Source organism: Zonotrichia leucophrys, chromosome 5 (assembly GCF_028769735.1).
Source record: "Zonotrichia leucophrys gambelii isolate GWCS_2022_RI chromosome 5, RI_Zleu_2.0, whole genome shotgun sequence".
Lineage (NCBI taxonomy): Eukaryota > Metazoa > Chordata > Aves > Passeriformes > Passerellidae > Zonotrichia > Zonotrichia leucophrys.
Window position 1 is genome coordinate 27,719,044 of NC_088175.1, and position 16,341 is coordinate 27,735,384.

The 16,341-nt window shown below is 40.1% G+C and overlaps 1 protein-coding gene across 6 annotated transcripts in view; it reads left to right on the plus strand.

The window, feature by feature from the left end:
• Positions 1 to 16,341, plus strand: part of ZFYVE26 (zinc finger FYVE-type containing 26) — a 48,732-nt gene that overhangs the window by 7,545 nt on the left and 24,846 nt on the right. For 5 of the 6 annotated variants that reach the window (XM_064713592.1, XM_064713591.1, XM_064713589.1 and 2 more), the window contains exons 7-20: positions 1,004 to 1,092; positions 1,368 to 1,528; positions 4,779 to 4,961; positions 5,566 to 6,219; positions 6,896 to 6,985; positions 7,671 to 7,739; positions 8,360 to 8,511; positions 9,840 to 10,038; positions 10,367 to 10,630; positions 10,813 to 10,932; positions 11,201 to 11,365; positions 12,286 to 12,513; positions 14,299 to 14,404; positions 15,155 to 15,891. In XM_064713592.1, coding sequence (XP_064569662.1) covers positions 1,004 to 1,092; positions 1,368 to 1,528; positions 4,779 to 4,961; positions 5,566 to 6,219; positions 6,896 to 6,985; positions 7,671 to 7,739; positions 8,360 to 8,511; positions 9,840 to 10,038; positions 10,367 to 10,630; positions 10,813 to 10,932; positions 11,201 to 11,365; positions 12,286 to 12,513; positions 14,299 to 14,404; positions 15,155 to 15,891 — 3,217 coding nt within the window. The remainder of the gene's footprint in view (positions 1 to 1,003; positions 1,093 to 1,367; positions 1,529 to 4,778; positions 4,962 to 5,565; positions 6,220 to 6,895; positions 6,986 to 7,670; positions 7,740 to 8,359; positions 8,512 to 9,839; positions 10,039 to 10,366; positions 10,631 to 10,812; positions 10,933 to 11,200; positions 11,366 to 12,285; positions 12,514 to 14,298; positions 14,405 to 15,154; positions 15,892 to 16,341) is intronic. The other variant, XM_064713587.1, reaches the window with a different exon arrangement.

Consider the following 16,341-nt stretch of genomic DNA (forward strand, 5'->3'; position numbering starts at 1 on the left):
AATGTCAGTCTTCCTCAAGATGGAATTGAAAAAGCTAAGATATTACAGTTGTGTGCAGGTAACATTATGTAGGGACACTTGCCTTTTTTCTGATTTCTTGGCTGTGAAGACAGCATCACTGCAAAGGAGACTCTGAAAGTTTCGCTTGCATAAACTCATAAACAGCCTCTGCTGTTAACATCAGCAGCATAAGGAGAAAAGACAGCAATGGTTGTTGATTAGTTTTGAAAAGAGCTGGGGCATCTTTCTTTCATATTATTTCCGTCAGTGAGTCATCCCTGGGTAGTGACTAGTTCAGGCCTAAGTTTAGCATCAGGGTGGCTTGGAAATTCCCCATACTCATTCTCAAAGCAAAATGATAAATGACAAGAGCTGTGAGTGAAAGATCCACCTTGTTTGGGAACAGTCTTCATCTGTGCAAAAGAAATGGGGCTCTGAAGGTATAGTTGCACTTAGATGATGCCTGCTGGCTGGCTTGGCTGTCAGAGGTGGGGAGGTGAGGAGCCTTGTACTGCTGGGTCACAGTGCAGACCTAAGCTGGTGTTGCCTTAAGGGAGTTACTCTCTTGGTAATACACCAAAAGTCTATCCCGTAGCTTCTGCAAAGTTAAACTCTTAGCAGGCAGTCATCTGTAGTAGAAAAGCAAGTGGGAAAGAAGAATGACCATCTGCTACCCAGTATGGCATCTTTCAAGTACATGATTAGTTCTAGAGATTCCCTTTAGACTGTTACTAAGAAGCATTAATTTGCGTTTTATAAGCTTTTCTTGAGCAGGGGTGTAGCCACCTTTCTGTGATCTGTAGATGTGTCAAGGTGAGGCTGACTGACTTTTATGTTCTGTCAGAATAGCCCTCCTTTGCTGCCTTTAATAAATCTGGTAGTTTTCTGTATTTGAAATTTATTACTTGGTAAAGTCTTGCAAACAAATGTGTGAGAAATGATTCTGCTGTCTGACTGGGGGATTTGTTGTAATGAGATTCTGTTTTTTTGTCTTTCCATTTAGGATCTGTGCAATGATTCAGTATTGAAAGATTTTTGTGATGGGCTGTGGAGTCACGTGGAAGTTCTTGAATGGTGCATGCAGCAAAATAGGTAAAATGATCAGAAGGACTTTTTCCAAACTGTGCTGCCAAATCTACCTGTGAAGTCAGCTTACACATGCAAATAGAGAAGGTGTTATTTTCTTGGCTAATCATGTAATAGTGACTGTATATACAAGCTCCTGAAATATCTCATGGGTTGCAGTTATACTCTTTGTTTCTCTTTTTAATTGCAGTAGTTTGGTTCAATCAGAATTAGAGTGGGAGTTAAATCTTTAAACATGGCTGAGACTTAAATCTGTGTCATCTCTTTGTTCTCTCTTGTAGTATTACTGTCCCAAGGAAGGTTCTGTTGCAACACTTGCACAATCTGGATTGCCACACTGCGGTGTATTCTCTGCATCATCTCACCAATCTTCTGGCACTGAATGAAGATGATGTTATTGAACTTCTTCAGAAAGTTCCTGCCAGAGACCAGCAGATGCAGGGTAAATGTGTAGGGTTGTGAGAACACAAAAAACTCACAATCTCTTGAGTATGTATGTTCAGGATTTCTGCCAGGATTTGTTTTCTTGACCTGCTTCTGTAATTGTGGAAGACACCAGTTACTAGTTTTGTGGAAGAACTCTAGAGAGCATGTGGAAACTATTTTAGAAACCTTTTGGGGAGTAAATTATCTTTCAAGAAGGAGTTGTGAGATCTCTTTGATCTCACAAGGACAGATGTCTGAAAGAGCTTTTTCAAGATGGTAACAAGACTTGGCGCATGCTCATGATACATGCTGCTCATTGTAACTTCTGTGCTATGTAACACCTTTAGTTTGTATTTCATTGCTCTTTAATCGAAAAATCAAAGAGCAAAACCAGATGAAATTGACAATATCTTGTACTATAACATCTTAATTTTTGAAAGAGATAAAAACTGGGTTTTTAAAATTCTGATATTAACTGTTACCAAATTTAAATTTACTATTTAAATCAGTGAGACTTAGCTACAGCCTGTGTTTACATTGCTCCTGCCTCACTTCTCTCATGTTCCAGTTGGGTGCCTAAAATACCTGCAACAGCTAAACACATCAGATCACTGGATATGATCAAGTGACTGGCTTTGGTCACACCTTTGATTGCATCCTGTGTCCAGGTTCAGCTGCTGCAATTTTAAAGCTGTTTTCTGATGGGTCCTCTTAATAATGATTACTAAGCTCCATTTTCCTGTGTGCACGAGAACCTAAGAAGCTGCAGTATTTGTTTTCTAAATATTGCTTTTACGTTTGTGAATTTGGACATGTGTAATTGCAACCCGAGTTGCATGGAGAGCTCTCAGTGATGGATCTTGCACAGATTTTTCCAGATTACCTAGTGGGAAGCAGGTTTCCCTCCTTCCATATCATGTTGTTGTGATGTTGATTTCTATTCCTACTACTACAGGTTTTGGTGTTAAAACTATCATGACACTTGTCTTGAATAATCTTAAAAGATGTAGGAATTAAAACTCTATATAGATCCTTATTTTCAATGTCCTGCTTTCTGAAATTGTTTTGTTGTTGCTGGTATTGTGGGTTTTTTTAAACAGTTCTTACATTTGAATTATTTTCTGCTTAAATTCTGTCAAAGCCTTTCAAAAGCAGGAAGAGGGAGTCCCATCATATCTTCTGGGAGCTGCATGACTGTAGCAAAAGAACTCTAGCTGCAGTTTCTCTTCTTTTTTTCATGTCACAATAATTTATAGAAATAATTATTGGAAGACAAATCCTCTTTCTCTTTTCAATCCAGCAATTATTGCAGAATTCAGATCATTCTATAAAAACACAGCTTAGTAGAATCTCCTTTAAAATTCTATTTTGAGCTGTAAAGGGAGAGAGGAGTCATAAACTTTGGTTTTGTCAGATATAATGATGTTAACAGGCCTTTTCTTCCCATCACCCCACATGCTTCCCCTTCTCCCCCTTCTTTTTAGTATGTATCTGTCAGCTGCAGTAGTGAAACCAGGGTAGTGGCAAGCAGTTGAGTTTAGGCTGTGCAAAACATTGGTTTTGATCAGTCATGGTGAACAGCAATTTCCTCATGAGTTACAGTATTCAAAAAGAAGGTGTTAGTATTTGTGGCATAGGAAAAACCAGTGCTGTTAGTTAAAGGATTGTTCTTCAGTATTGGTTCAAGGAAAGCCTTAAGTAAAGGAGGAGGATTGGTTTAGGTACAAACACTGACACAGACTCAACTCACTGCATCCAAGGTTTTCCACATGTGAGGCAAAAGTGTATTAAACTTACTTTTGATTACCAGTATCTGTTATAGTATCTCCAGCTAACTATTTCTCTTTTCCAGAGTATTGTGTTTATCAAATCTCTAGCTTTACCTGCCTGACGTCCTCTTAAGGCAGTGGTATTGGGAGGTATTTAGGTATTTACATATTAGTGTAGAGCTTCTGGGCAACAGTAGAATTTCAGTGGCCATGTGGGTTCTTCAGAGGATTCAGATGTGGATGTCTCCTCAGTTCCATCTGCTCTCTACATTTCATTTTCCATCACTGTCACTGTTTAGAATGGCAGTGATAGGGAATAACTGTTTCCAGCTGTTTGTGCTCTCAGTCCTTTTGCTTTGGCTGTTCTGTAGTTCAGAAAAGTTCAGACTAGTGCTTTTCTCTGCAGTTGTGCTCAAACTTTGTGGAGGACAGTGCTGAAATAGTTTTTAGGTTAGGTAGTTCTGTTCAGTTACAGAATTTGGATGTGGACATTGTCAGTACATCGTGCTTTCTACCTATACTTTGTTTAAAAAACGACAACTTGGCAAATGCTTTTCCTGCTTGAGAGCAGGTAGAGACACAATTCATTACTTGTATGAGAATACAGGACAGTGGATTCCAAGCACTAATTTAACACTGTGTGTGGTTGTCAGGGCTTTTTTTTCTTTCTTTGTTGTGGGGTTCTTTTAACCTTTTTACAGTAGATTAATAATTCATCTACTGTCAGCATAACAGAATATATGACACTATATTGTGTTCCTGGGTGAAGGGGATGATGATGTGATTTTTACAATTTGAAGCTGTCCTATTCTCTTGTACTCGGAAGGGATCATGTCTTGGCACGTGATACCTTTCCTCAGAAAAAACCCAAAGGGGAAGAGAAGTGTCTGCAGTACTGCTCTAGTTTGCATTTATCATAAATGTGTGAAGGAAACTGTGGGATTGACTTCTTCTTTAGTCAGTTGCAGATTGTGTTTGATCTATTGTGTCAGCCACTGTGAATCAACCATGGTATCTATTTATTAGTACAAATCTGAAGAAGTGGTGGGACTCTATTCCTACTATAGTCATAGCCATACATTGTTTCTCTACTCATCTGCTGTGTACTATAGCACAGAATTCTAAGATGCTGAAATGAAGCAGGATTTGCCCCTCTGTTACAAATGCAGCAATACAGCTCAACCACACACTGCTAATGAGAGTCATTGTGAGGGATTTTGGTCATTCTATGCTGTAGTCAGGTTCTGCTACACAAGTTCACAGTAAATTTCATTTTTAGAAGGGGATCCAGACCGACTTTTCTGTGCCCATCTGTTGTGGGTTGTGTTGTTTGGGCTTTTTTTCCAAAAGTAACGGTGAGATAGATCAAAGCTGAGACAAAAACAGCACTGGGGAAGAAAGACTGGATAACTATTGCTGTGCAGGAACTGCAGGAGAAAATGAACTTGTTTTCTTGTTTACCTCCTACCCCCTCACCACCCTGGTTTCACTCCACAGCAGCCACGCTCCCTAACACCCTGAGTCAGCAGCGCAACCTGGCCCTCTTCAGAGCCTTCTGTGCCATGAAGTATGCAATCTATGCTCTCTGTGTGAATTCACACAGGCATGCCAGGTGCAAGGATTGTGTACACAGCCTTCTTGGTGATGTCCCTGAGGATGCAACTTCTGGAGAACCAGCAGGTGATTGGCCTCCTTTCTCAGGTTCAGTAATGTGTGCTTTTCTATGCAGTTGCTGGGCTCTGAATTATCACTTGGTATGGGGATAATGTTGCACCTTGTGTACATATGGTATTTTATTCAGTGGGCTATGGATGCTTTCCAAGCAAGTATAATGGTATTTCTTGGAGGTGTTATTATATTTAGTAATAATAGATATTAATAAGCTACCAGCCTTGCTTTAAAACATTTAAGGCAATTGTACAAAAAATATAGTGCTAAAAGGAAGTGATACTAGATATAGGATCATAGTGACAGATAATTTAGAAGAGCTTATGATTTCCCAGAGCTGAAACTGATTTAATGGCTAGAATTGGTGGAATCTGAATTTGCACATTGTTGAACAGAGCCGTAATGGGCATTGCTCAGGAGGAGGAGGCGCACACTGCCTTTCTAAATGTAAAATGTTGGACATGTATCTTCTTGGTTTTTGGAGGAATGACTGGGTCTGAGCAACTGGATTAGTTCCCCTTCTGGGATTTTCTTAAGAGGCACAAGTTGGAGCAAGGAATCCATGGAATGAAAAATGTAGAATAAATGTTCTTTATTTTTGTTTTTAATTGTACAGATTGCTCTACAGTATTTCCTCAGTACATTGCAAAGTGTCAGCAGTTCTTAAGGAGTGTTCCCATTCCTCTGCGCCTGGAGGTTTTGGAGAATATTTTCTCCTTGCTTTTCATTTCCTATAATGACCTCTATACTGACACTCCTCTACCTGAGGACTATGCAGAGGATGAAGACCTTGACAAGAAGGGTGCTGCTCTGAGCGTCGAAGGCAGTGACAGTCGGCGGTCCTCCACCACGCAAAGTCCACAACACCTAACAGAGGCTGAAAAAAAATCAGAGAAGTCTCTGCTGGCTGCACAAACACTTCACACAGATACCCGAGATCTTTGTGACTCTGTGTTAGATGGCAAAAGCTGTGAAACCTCTAAGCCAAGCTGCCTGGATCTGAAACACTTCACCAGTGGTGTTACTGGATTTTTAGTGGATGATGTGGCCATGGAGGCCTTCCTCACATTGCTTCTCAACCACTTGGAAGACATCCAGAGTTCTCTCCCGTGGGACTCCAGTAATGTGCTTCGTGAAGAGCTGGAGCTTGTTGAGTGCTTGAATCTTTCTGCAAGCAGAGATGCCTTTGGAAGTCGCGTGTTACAGTTTTCCAAATACCTTTCTGAAGCTCACTGGCGATACAAGGTGGTGATGAGTAACAGAAATGCAGGTAGGCTTTGTATTTGGCACTTTCTCATATGTTACAGCTGTCCAGACAGTGATCTCAAGGCTAAATTCCGTGAGCATCTCACTGAGGGAGCATATTTTGGCAGATACTGAGAGTGTGACCTACCTGGAAACACCTGGTGCTTGCACCATTTTCCAACAGAAGTGATCTCTATTCTAATCAGAAAGTTTGGGTCATTTTCTCATTTCCCTCCCCTTTGTGGATGCACTGCTTCTGTTTGCCTTTGTCCCACCCCTTTGTCACAAATCACACTGCAATGATATGAAGGGACATGGTGATGTTGGATCCAGTGCAAGCCAAATAGTCTCAGCTTGTTCATGGGCAGTGTTGATTTAGCCTAGTCTGGAAACATGTTAGGAAAATGTGTCAGAGGAGGTTGTATTATTCTGGATGATTGTTGATGTAGCTTGAACAGCACATTCAGGAACCTGTTTCTCACCCTTCTCAGCCCATAACTTGCTGGCCTTGCTGCTATGAGGTTTGGTCTTGTATCATGTGTAGCTTATTGTGTATGTCAGACTATGTAAGCTCCATGTCCCAAGAAAGACTTTGCAGTCTGGACCTTAAATATTGCAAGTTTCCAAACTTGTGTTCAACTGTTTGTCAAGTCTCCCTCTATAAAGCTACTTGGTAATGTTTTTTTTTAAATATTTCACAGAACATCAGCTTGCAGCATCCAGGAGATATTGCTCTTTAATCAGGTGCTCCAGCTTGAAGAAACGAAGTAGATATCGGAGGTACAAGACAGGTGGGTTGAAAAAGTGTCTTGGAGAAGGCACTTCTGAAATGTGTATAGTTTTCCTGTGCTCATGGCTGAATGCAATTACATTTCATGGCCTAGGAGTAGAGAACTAGATTTATTTCCTTTAGTTTTCTTAGTGGTTTGAAGTGTCTGTCCAGTTCCACTTGGATTGTTTTCTAAAGCTCATCTGCACAAATAACTTCCTTCCAAGAAGAATAAATTCTTTCAATCAAGTCTGATTTGGGGCAGGGGAGAACTTCAACTACAGTACTAATTTTTCCCGTTCTCCCCTATGTCCCATGACTGTTCAGTATATTTTCATTCCTGTTGTGGTATTACCTAGGATGTGAATTAACAGGAGTCTGTGGCATACATTGGCAGCCTTAGGAGAAAGCTGTGTTCCTCACCGTTTTTCTATTTAGCCTTTGAAAAGCATGTCTGGTTTTGGAGTGGCATTTTCCAAAACAACAAGCTTCGAAGTATCTGATGTGAGTCATTGATGGGCCACCCAGCATAGTCTCTAAGCCTAGCATTTTCTTCAAATCAGCAGTTTTTGCCTTATCATAGATGTCAGTGGTGGCTCATTTACAAGATGCTCTTGAAGATCTCTTGAGGTTGCTTAATCTGTTATTGGCAGTAAGTTTTAATAAAAGTGCATTTAATGTGCTGATTTTGATTTTTTCCATTTTAGATGGGAAGGAAGGAGCATCCAGTCCATCACTAGAAAGCACAAGTAGCGAGCTAAGCACCAGTACCTCAGGTAATAAGCCACAAAAGTAGTATTTCTTTGTCTTTTCAATGTGCATGATGAAGAATTTGCTTGAGTAGTTAATGTGAATTACTGCTGTGTGCAGGACAGAATTCTATCCTTTCGCTTCTCAGAGCTCCCATTTGTGGATCACTCTTTTGTAGTCAGAATAACATGTATCTTTGTCTGGAATAAGAGAATTAGATTTTTCTTGGTATCTTTGGCTTGCAGGAAACAGTATGCAAGCAATGTAGTGGTCTGCAAATCATCAAAAAAGCTAATGAACTGATATTCATGTAAGCTAAGACATGCTTAGGCATGCTGGAATGATCTAATAGGTCAGATGCTTTAGACTTTTCCCTTTGTCCATACTGGACCAGTGCCTGTGTGCACATTATGTAGCTCCTGAAAAGTGTTACACAGGGATGAGATACAAACTGCAAATTCTGACCAAATAGTGAAATGTTATGAGAATTTTTAACAGGACGTTTATGTTGACTTCTTTACCCTAAAACTTGCTTGCAACTCTGCTCCTATATTTTTGTGTTAAATATGTGAAATGCTGTTATCTGCTAGGTGGCTTGGTGAAATGTGTTTTCCCTAATAGTATAATGAAGAATTCTGTCTTGCAGAGGGAAGTACCAGTAGTGTGTCTGGCTTGAGTGATTTGGAAAGCAGGGCAAGACCACGTCAGCAGAGCTCCCTCATTCCTATGATGCTTTCCCCACCAGAATCACTGTTAGTTTCTTGTGTTTTGAGAGGGAACTTTGTGGAAGCCCACCAGGTAAATAACTTGCATGTATTTCAATTTTTGAATGAAATTGCTGCTTCTTCTGCGTTTAGCAAACATAGGGCTTCCAAGTGAAAGAAACACTTCAGAAGCAGAAGCAAGTGGAAGGAACAAAGATATTCCAAACCAACATCCCATTGCAGGGTTTTTCTGCCTTGTTATGTGAAAATGTTTTCTCTACACCTGAGTTCTCAAAGCATGCAAATGTTTGATGAGAGCTAGTCAAGCATAGTGTTTCATCTGACTGAAGAATAGAGAGATCATGTGAAGTCTCGTGAGGAAGCAGCTTTATTTGAACTGCTTTATTTAATCCGTTTTTCAAAACCATGGCACTCTTCCACTTGTAACCCTGGTAGAAACATGCAGAGGTGTTCCTTGCCCAGAGCAGTGATTGTTTTCATTTGAAGGAGGTATGTTTTGAGACTAAATTTGTAGTATTGAAAACAGGCAGAAAGACTTGCAAATTGACAGTCCGCATATTTGTGATTCTTTGCTCCCTCACAGCTGTGCATACCTTTCTCTGTGTGGCTTTTGAGCTGATGCTCTGAAAAAATATCTTGAGGTGCATCAACGAGTGGATCTTCTGTCAAAATTGTGACCTGGCTGAGTTTTGGATAGCCATACTGGAGGAGTTCATGTCACTTAAACATTGCATTAACATCACATTACTATTCAGCCAATTAGTTCTGTTTGACTCCAGGCATGCCACTTCATCTTCTCCCTAATTACAGGGCCAAAGGAGCATTTTGTTTTCCTTTGTTGCCTTGATTTTCAGTATCACCAGTAATAAAGCATTCAAGCTTGGTTTGTATTCTCTTGTTGGTTTCTTAGTAGGTTGGTTGATTTTTGGTTGTTGGTTTCATGCACAGCTCTGCCTAGCTACTTTGTGTTTAAATTTTGAGAAGGTATTCCTTGCTGAATAAGAATTTATTTGAAATAGTCTGCTTTGGAGGCAAACTTGATAGATATCTCTCATTACATAGTATATTGAAATTGTGGAGAGTCATTCTGAAAGATGTGGGTTATGAAAATTAATTCAGCCCTAATCCTGCAACAAATAATAGGGTAAGCTTTGTAATAATAATTGGAAAACATCTCTGAGGGTCTTTTTTTCCAGGCACTTAAAACTCTTTAGGATAAAACTGCACCATTTCAGCGTGTTGTGTCTGTGGAGATGTTTTTCAGTTAAAGTATTTGTTTTATTCCTTTGTCTCCTCCAAAGCCCCCCACTCCCCCCCAAGCTACTTGATCTTTGAAAACTTCATTTGATTACATCCGTTGTTGTACATCTATTTAATTTCATCTGTTGTTACTTTTGAAAGGTGGCTTTGATGTTTAATCTGGAGACTTCCCCTTGCTATGGTGAGTTGGTTTTCATGGAGCGTTACCAAGAGGCAGTACGAGAAATGGCGAGAGTGGAGCACAATATTGAGAATCAAGCATCAGATGGCACTGGAGGCATCAGGAAATCTGGCAGTGGCCGTTCCACACTGCAAGCTATTGGGAATGCAGCAGCAGCTGGTAAGGACTGGGCTTTTTGAGTTCTCACAAAGGGCTGGGGAGAAGTAAAAAAAGAAGAAGAAAGCAACTTGAATAATGTCAAAATGAGTGTAGTGTTTGTTCAGAAGGGTAAGTGGTGGTTCTCTGAGTTAGAAAGAGACTATAAATGCTGAAAATTTGCTGTTGATGCTCGATTAGCTGCATCCATTCTACAGTAGTTGATTGGTCCATGAAGCAGGCCACATATGGAATTATTTTCTTTCAGGATTAAAAAATAGTTAACCCATTACAGGATCTGATCTAATTATGCTGTTAACCAGTGTTTGTGTGTTTTTGATGACACCTGTAGGTATGGTATTTTATTCCATCTCGGATGTTACTGATAAATTGCTTGCAACCTCTGGAAGTCTTGCTCCTGCTCTTCAAGAAAACTTCTGGATCAGAAACATCCAGCTGGAGCATACTGATCCTCTGCGAGAAGTCCTTGAGGACCTCAGTCCTTCAGCAATGGCAGCATTTGACCTAGCTTGTACTCAGTGCCGTCTCTGGAAGACATGCAAACAGCTTCTGGAGACAGCAGAAAGGAGACTCTACAGCAGCCTTGAAACTCGGGGTAGGCTTTTGATTTTTTTGTTTATCAGCATGGGCCGGGGAACAGAAAATGCCTCTCTGTGCTGTGTTGTTTGTGCTAACACCCAAGCCTTAATTAAATCTCATTTTGTACTTTGATCTTAGTGTCTCTTTTTTCCACTCCTAAGTTTGATTTTCTCTCCCTTTGCACGATTACTGTTCCAGGCCACCGACCTGACTTTGTTCTACTGTACTCTGAAGGTGTCAAGGGTTTTCCAGCAGTTCTCCAGCAAATAAGTAAAATTCTCAACTATTCCTGCACATCACAAGGTCAATCCAGACCAGGTAGTGTGCTTTGCTGATAAGGCTTTCTGTTGAAATGTGCCTAAATCAAATTCTTGTCTTCTGTTGCAGTGTAAATTTGAACTTTCCATGTTTTGGTTTAGTATTTATAACAGAAAAGGCAAGGGCAATGTGACCTGAGCTCAATTCTGAATAATCTGAAATGGTCTGGTTTTTTATATTATCATACACTTCTGGTTTTGTGGGCCTTCTATGCAAAAGAATACATGTGTCTTTGTTACAGTTGTTGTTTTTTTCTCCCTCTTTGTAGAGGTGTCTGATGAGAAAGTAGCGAGTCATTTTCGATGCAGTATTGTAGACCTTCTGCAAGCTTGCTACCCAGCCTTGACTGAAGAAAGTATTACTAATGAAATTGTTTTATCACAAAACCTGGATCATATCCTAAAAGCACTGACATGTGTTGAACGTTCTGTGGGTGAGTTATTTTTGTGAACATAAAGACTGATTGATGTATGGATCTAAATTTTTGCTTTGGCCTTTCCAGGCAGCTATAAATCCAGTAGTAATGCTCTTTGACATATGCACAAATATATATTTTAAAAATCATAAATCAAAGGGTAAAATTTAGCTGTAATTTTTATATTTGTTTTCACAGCTAAAATTATGAATTTGTCAGAGTCATTATTTGTTCTATTTCTATGCAGTCCTAGCAAGGAATTCTTTAAGTATATTTTAGAGCGGCACCTTATAGATAATTTGGTGTATTCTTGCTTTTTTATTTTTTTATTTTTTAAGTAACTAAATGGAGATAAACCTTCAAAACCTTTGTAATATCATAATACCTTCCAGTTTTCATAGGATTGTCATAAAACGTCTCATCTTTTCCACAGCTGCTTTTTCTTACAGCTCTCTTCATTATATAGTACTGGTGTTTCTCTACTAGTCACCAAATTTCTAAATGGCTTTTTGGTGTTCTTAAAATATTTAATGAGCAAAAGTTTAGGAGAGCTCTAAGAGCTAAATGTTATGGAACTCAAGGATTGGTCAGCACCTGTGTTTTAGAATTGATGTTAATGACACAGAGCTAGATATATTTTAGGTCTCCCTTAATATAGTTCTAACTTCTCAGAGCTGTGGTTATCAATTTAGATGTACTATAGTTTTATTCTGCTGTGAAAATTTCTCTTGGTTTCAATTGAATTATAATGCTAACAGTAAAAATGTCCCTTGCTTTGAGGGAGCAAGGGAATTTATTAAATTATAATGTTTATACTGAGATCAATAATTGCAGAGAGGAAATGAAACGAAAGCATTTCTCTCTCTTTCTCCCCCACCCCCCTGCCTTCTTTCTTCTTGACATTTCATCCTTGAATCTTGTCTGTTCTCTTAAACCAGACTCTAAAGGGAGCCTGCTTGGCACCTTGGTGGAGCAGGGCTCTCTCAAGCCCATGGAGCTGGAGAAGCACCTTGTTTGTAACCAAACACAGCTCCTGCTGAGAACTCTTGACCAGCACAGCCAAAGCGTGCGAGAGAGCAGCACACAGACAAACTTTGTGAAGGCCTTCCTTGACTACATCACTACTCTGGCTGCTGTGGTGTTACGGAGCTTGAATGCAGAGCTAGGTAAGGGCTTTCTGCTGGGAACTCTGAGCCTGACTGGAGATACTCACACTGTGTAGGCTGGCCAAATTCTGGATAGTAGTTGTGCAAAAACAGTTCCTTGCCAGATGTACCTACTACCTGTGCTTTTGATTTCAACTGATTATTACTTTTTTTCCCCTTTTATTTCATAACACCTATGCCACCCACAGCTCACATGGAGATAGTTGATGTCAGTGGGAAAATGAGAGCAGAAGTGCTAACTACTGACCCAGACTCTGCACTCCACTTAGAGTGGAGACAAAACAAACAGCCCTTGAAATCCAAAAATTCCTAGCACTGCCCCTGTAAGGCGAGATTGATTTTTGCATCCAGTAGATCAGCATGCTGTATAACTTACAGCTCCCTTAGAGGCAGCAGGCACTCTGCTGCTCCACAAGGGTAAGAAAAGAGTGTGTATAAGACCATGCAGAGGTAACCAGGCAGAAGTTTTTTATAGAGTCAGCAGGTGATGGTCCATGAAAGGAATGTACCATCAGCACATAAAGCTGTCAGAACAGCAGAACAATTCACCGTGCTTAGAGTAAAACTGCTTATCTGTGACAGTGTTCACAGGGGTCTTATGTTGAGGGAAGAGACGGAGATCTGACTCTGTGTTCAGAAGGCTTGATTTATTATTTTATGATATATATTACACTAAAACTATACTAAAAGATTAGAAGAAAAAGTTTCATCAGAAGGCTAGGCTAAGAATAGAAAAGAAAAGACTGATAGCAAAGGCAGCTGTCTCAGACTCTCTGAGCTAGCTGGGCTGTGATTGGCCATTAATTATAAACATCCAAGATGGGCCAATCAAAGCTCTACCTGTTGCATTCCACAGCAGCAGATAACCATTGTTTCCATTTTGTTCCTGAGGCCTCTCAGCTTCTCAGGAGGAAAAATCCTAAGGAAAGGATTTTTCATGAAAAGATGTCTGCAACACTTATCCATGTTTTCAAGTTGACACTAATTGAGCTGCAGTAAGGGCAAATACCACACTACTGATTTCAGGGAGTACCTACCCAAGAGGATAAGAAAAAAGAGCAGAGGTCTGTTTGCAGACATGCTGGTTCAGCTCAGATCACTGTCATGCCAGCTGTAGCTTCTGTATGGACGTGATTGAGTCCTCACTGAGTAACTGCCAAAGCCAAAAATTGCACAAAAATATTCAAGGGCTGGGTGAGTTTGGGGGAAATGTTGTTGTGGCGGAAGATGAAAGGAAAAGGTGAACTTAGGAGAATGTGTCCAAAGTTATTTGCTGTAACTCAGTAGTGGATACAAATGCTTTCCAGCAGTAGTGCCCGGGTTTCACTGCTTTATAAAAGTACCTGTACGCCTGTGAGTTCCCTCTGCCCTTGCTGACTGACTTAAATAGAGCACCAGTCTACATCCAGAGACTCATCAGGAAATAATTCTGCATGTTTTCTACTTCTCACTACAAGTACATATTTTGTTGAAAGTTTATGAAGTAGAGTTGCTAAACTGTTTGAACGTAGATCTTGCATAAGGGATGAAGAATCTCTACTGTACCTGTTTTGGTAATACGTCCGACATAATATTGCCAGAATTGAGAGGTATAGCATAATCACAAATGCCTTGCAATTTACTCTGGATTTTACCATTCTAATGTGAATTTAGAACTCTGTGAATTTAGTCAAAGGGGTTTAGACTCAGGGCCTTAAAATTTATATTCCTGAAATAAAAGTTGGTTAGTGTATTCAGCTAATGTGTTTGTATTATAATAAATATTCTGGTGTTTTTTTCCCTAAGATGTATCTGCAGAAGTGAAAGTGGGAAACCCATTTATACTGTTACAGCAGAGTCCAACTCAGCTGCTTTCCCAGCTTGTTTTTGAGAGACAAGTTCATCCTGACAGGTCAGTGCTTTTTCAGATTATGTACTCCAGTAGGTTATTTTGGTATTGGTGACTTTTACCTCAGCCATTATTAGGTTCTTTGGCCACTTACCACAGGTGGTACAGCTGTGTCCCACCAGCTGATCACTTGATGCTGCAGGGATTGGTGTGCAGGGAGGAGCTTAGTCAGTGCCTTCTCCAGCCTGAAGATTTTTGACTGGGAGAACAGTGGCTCCATATTTTTAACAATTACTATCTGTTATGAAATGAGAGTGGAATTATGTGGATTTTTTTAACTGTGTGACAGTTCAGAGGAGTGCACTTGTAGCTTGTCAATGTAATACAATAAAGTAGGCTAGTAGGTTTTGGTAAGAATACTGGGCATTGTCTTGCCCTTGCAGGTAAACTGGATAATCTAACTCCTTCTACTGCAACTACTAAATTAGGTTGGCATGGAAACTGTCTGATTTGATAAGGTAGCTTTTTTAAAAGATGAGGTAGCTTTTAAAAAGATGAGTGCTAATGGTGAACTATTTTAGTAGCTTGCAGTTAGCTAAAAGTCAATGTTTGAGGAGTAAGTTCCTTTTCTATAAAGGAATGACAGCCTAAGCTCAGAGTTAAAATAGTATATGTAATCTCCTTGTGTATGTACCTGTGAAGAATATTAGGGGGCTTGTGTTCTTAAAGCATTTAGAAGATTTATGAAAATACCTAATTATAAAGTACCTTTTATATGTGCTGGGTAATCTGGTTCTGTTTTCAATCCTACAGACTTTCTTCTCTCTTGGCTAAAGAAGGGTTGAACCTGAATGTGCAACAAGTCATTGTTAACTCTTGTTGTGAACCACTGTCCTTGTGCAGTGCAAGGCAAAACAGCCAGGCAAAGTCTCTTCTGATCAACATCAGCAATTTGACACAGCAGTGTGCCTGCCACTGCCTGCCAGATGTTGAAATACCTATTCACAATTCTGCAGTGACCTCTGAGGATATCTCCACTCAGGCCTCATCCTCTCTGAATGAGTTGAGCCAGCACACACTGACTGCCTCCTCCCTGGACTTCCTGAAGTCTCAGTCGAAGCTGATGGCTACAGTGGCATGTCTAAGTGCATCTAATACACAGAAAATTCACAAATCAGGTTTGTCTTGGATGGAATTTCGAGGCAAACGAGAAGTGCCCTTAGGCTTGGAGCAAATTTCCAGGGAGTGTGAGGCATTGTTGAAGGAGTTCCCAATATTGGAACGATTTCTTCTTGCTATGTTTGAGCCACTTTGGAATCAAGAGGAAGGTAACAGTTTGGCTGCTGTCTTCTCTGGCAAGGCATACATGTCTCTGGTGCTCCTGGGGTTACATTCCACCACAGCTGTTAAAGTGTTAACGGGAGTCTTTGAACAAGCTCTTGCGGCCAAGGACTGGGACAGAGCTCTGAAGGTCTTGGATCTGTACTGTCAGGATGTGGAGGAAGTGGTCAGTGTGAAGGATGCTGTGCTGAGTTGTGCAGCTGCTGAAGGTGAGAAGGATTAATTCAGGCTTTTTTCCTCAACCCTTTCTTTTTTAATAAAGAAGGCAGCCTGAATAGAAATGCAGAAACTAAAGTAGTGGTCCTTGGGCAAATCCAGAGATGGAAATAAATAATTTTCCTTTCTTCATCCTGAATTTGCTTTCTCTGATGGTGTAGTTTCTGTTTCACAAATGTGCAAATCATGACCAATTTAGTACAAGAGAACTGGAGTGCATCTGTTTTTTTATTTTTACGTGAAGAGCTGAATACATCAGGACACAGTAATCATTGTATTGTTAATGGAACATCTCTTACAGCAGTGTCATTGTTATGCATGGATGATGTGATCTGTGAAAGGTGCCTTTTGGAGACTGAATAGTCAGTACCTCGTGCTAACTTTGGACATTTCCCAAAAAATTTGATGCTTGGGATAACTCTTGCAATGATTTTTCAGCCCTG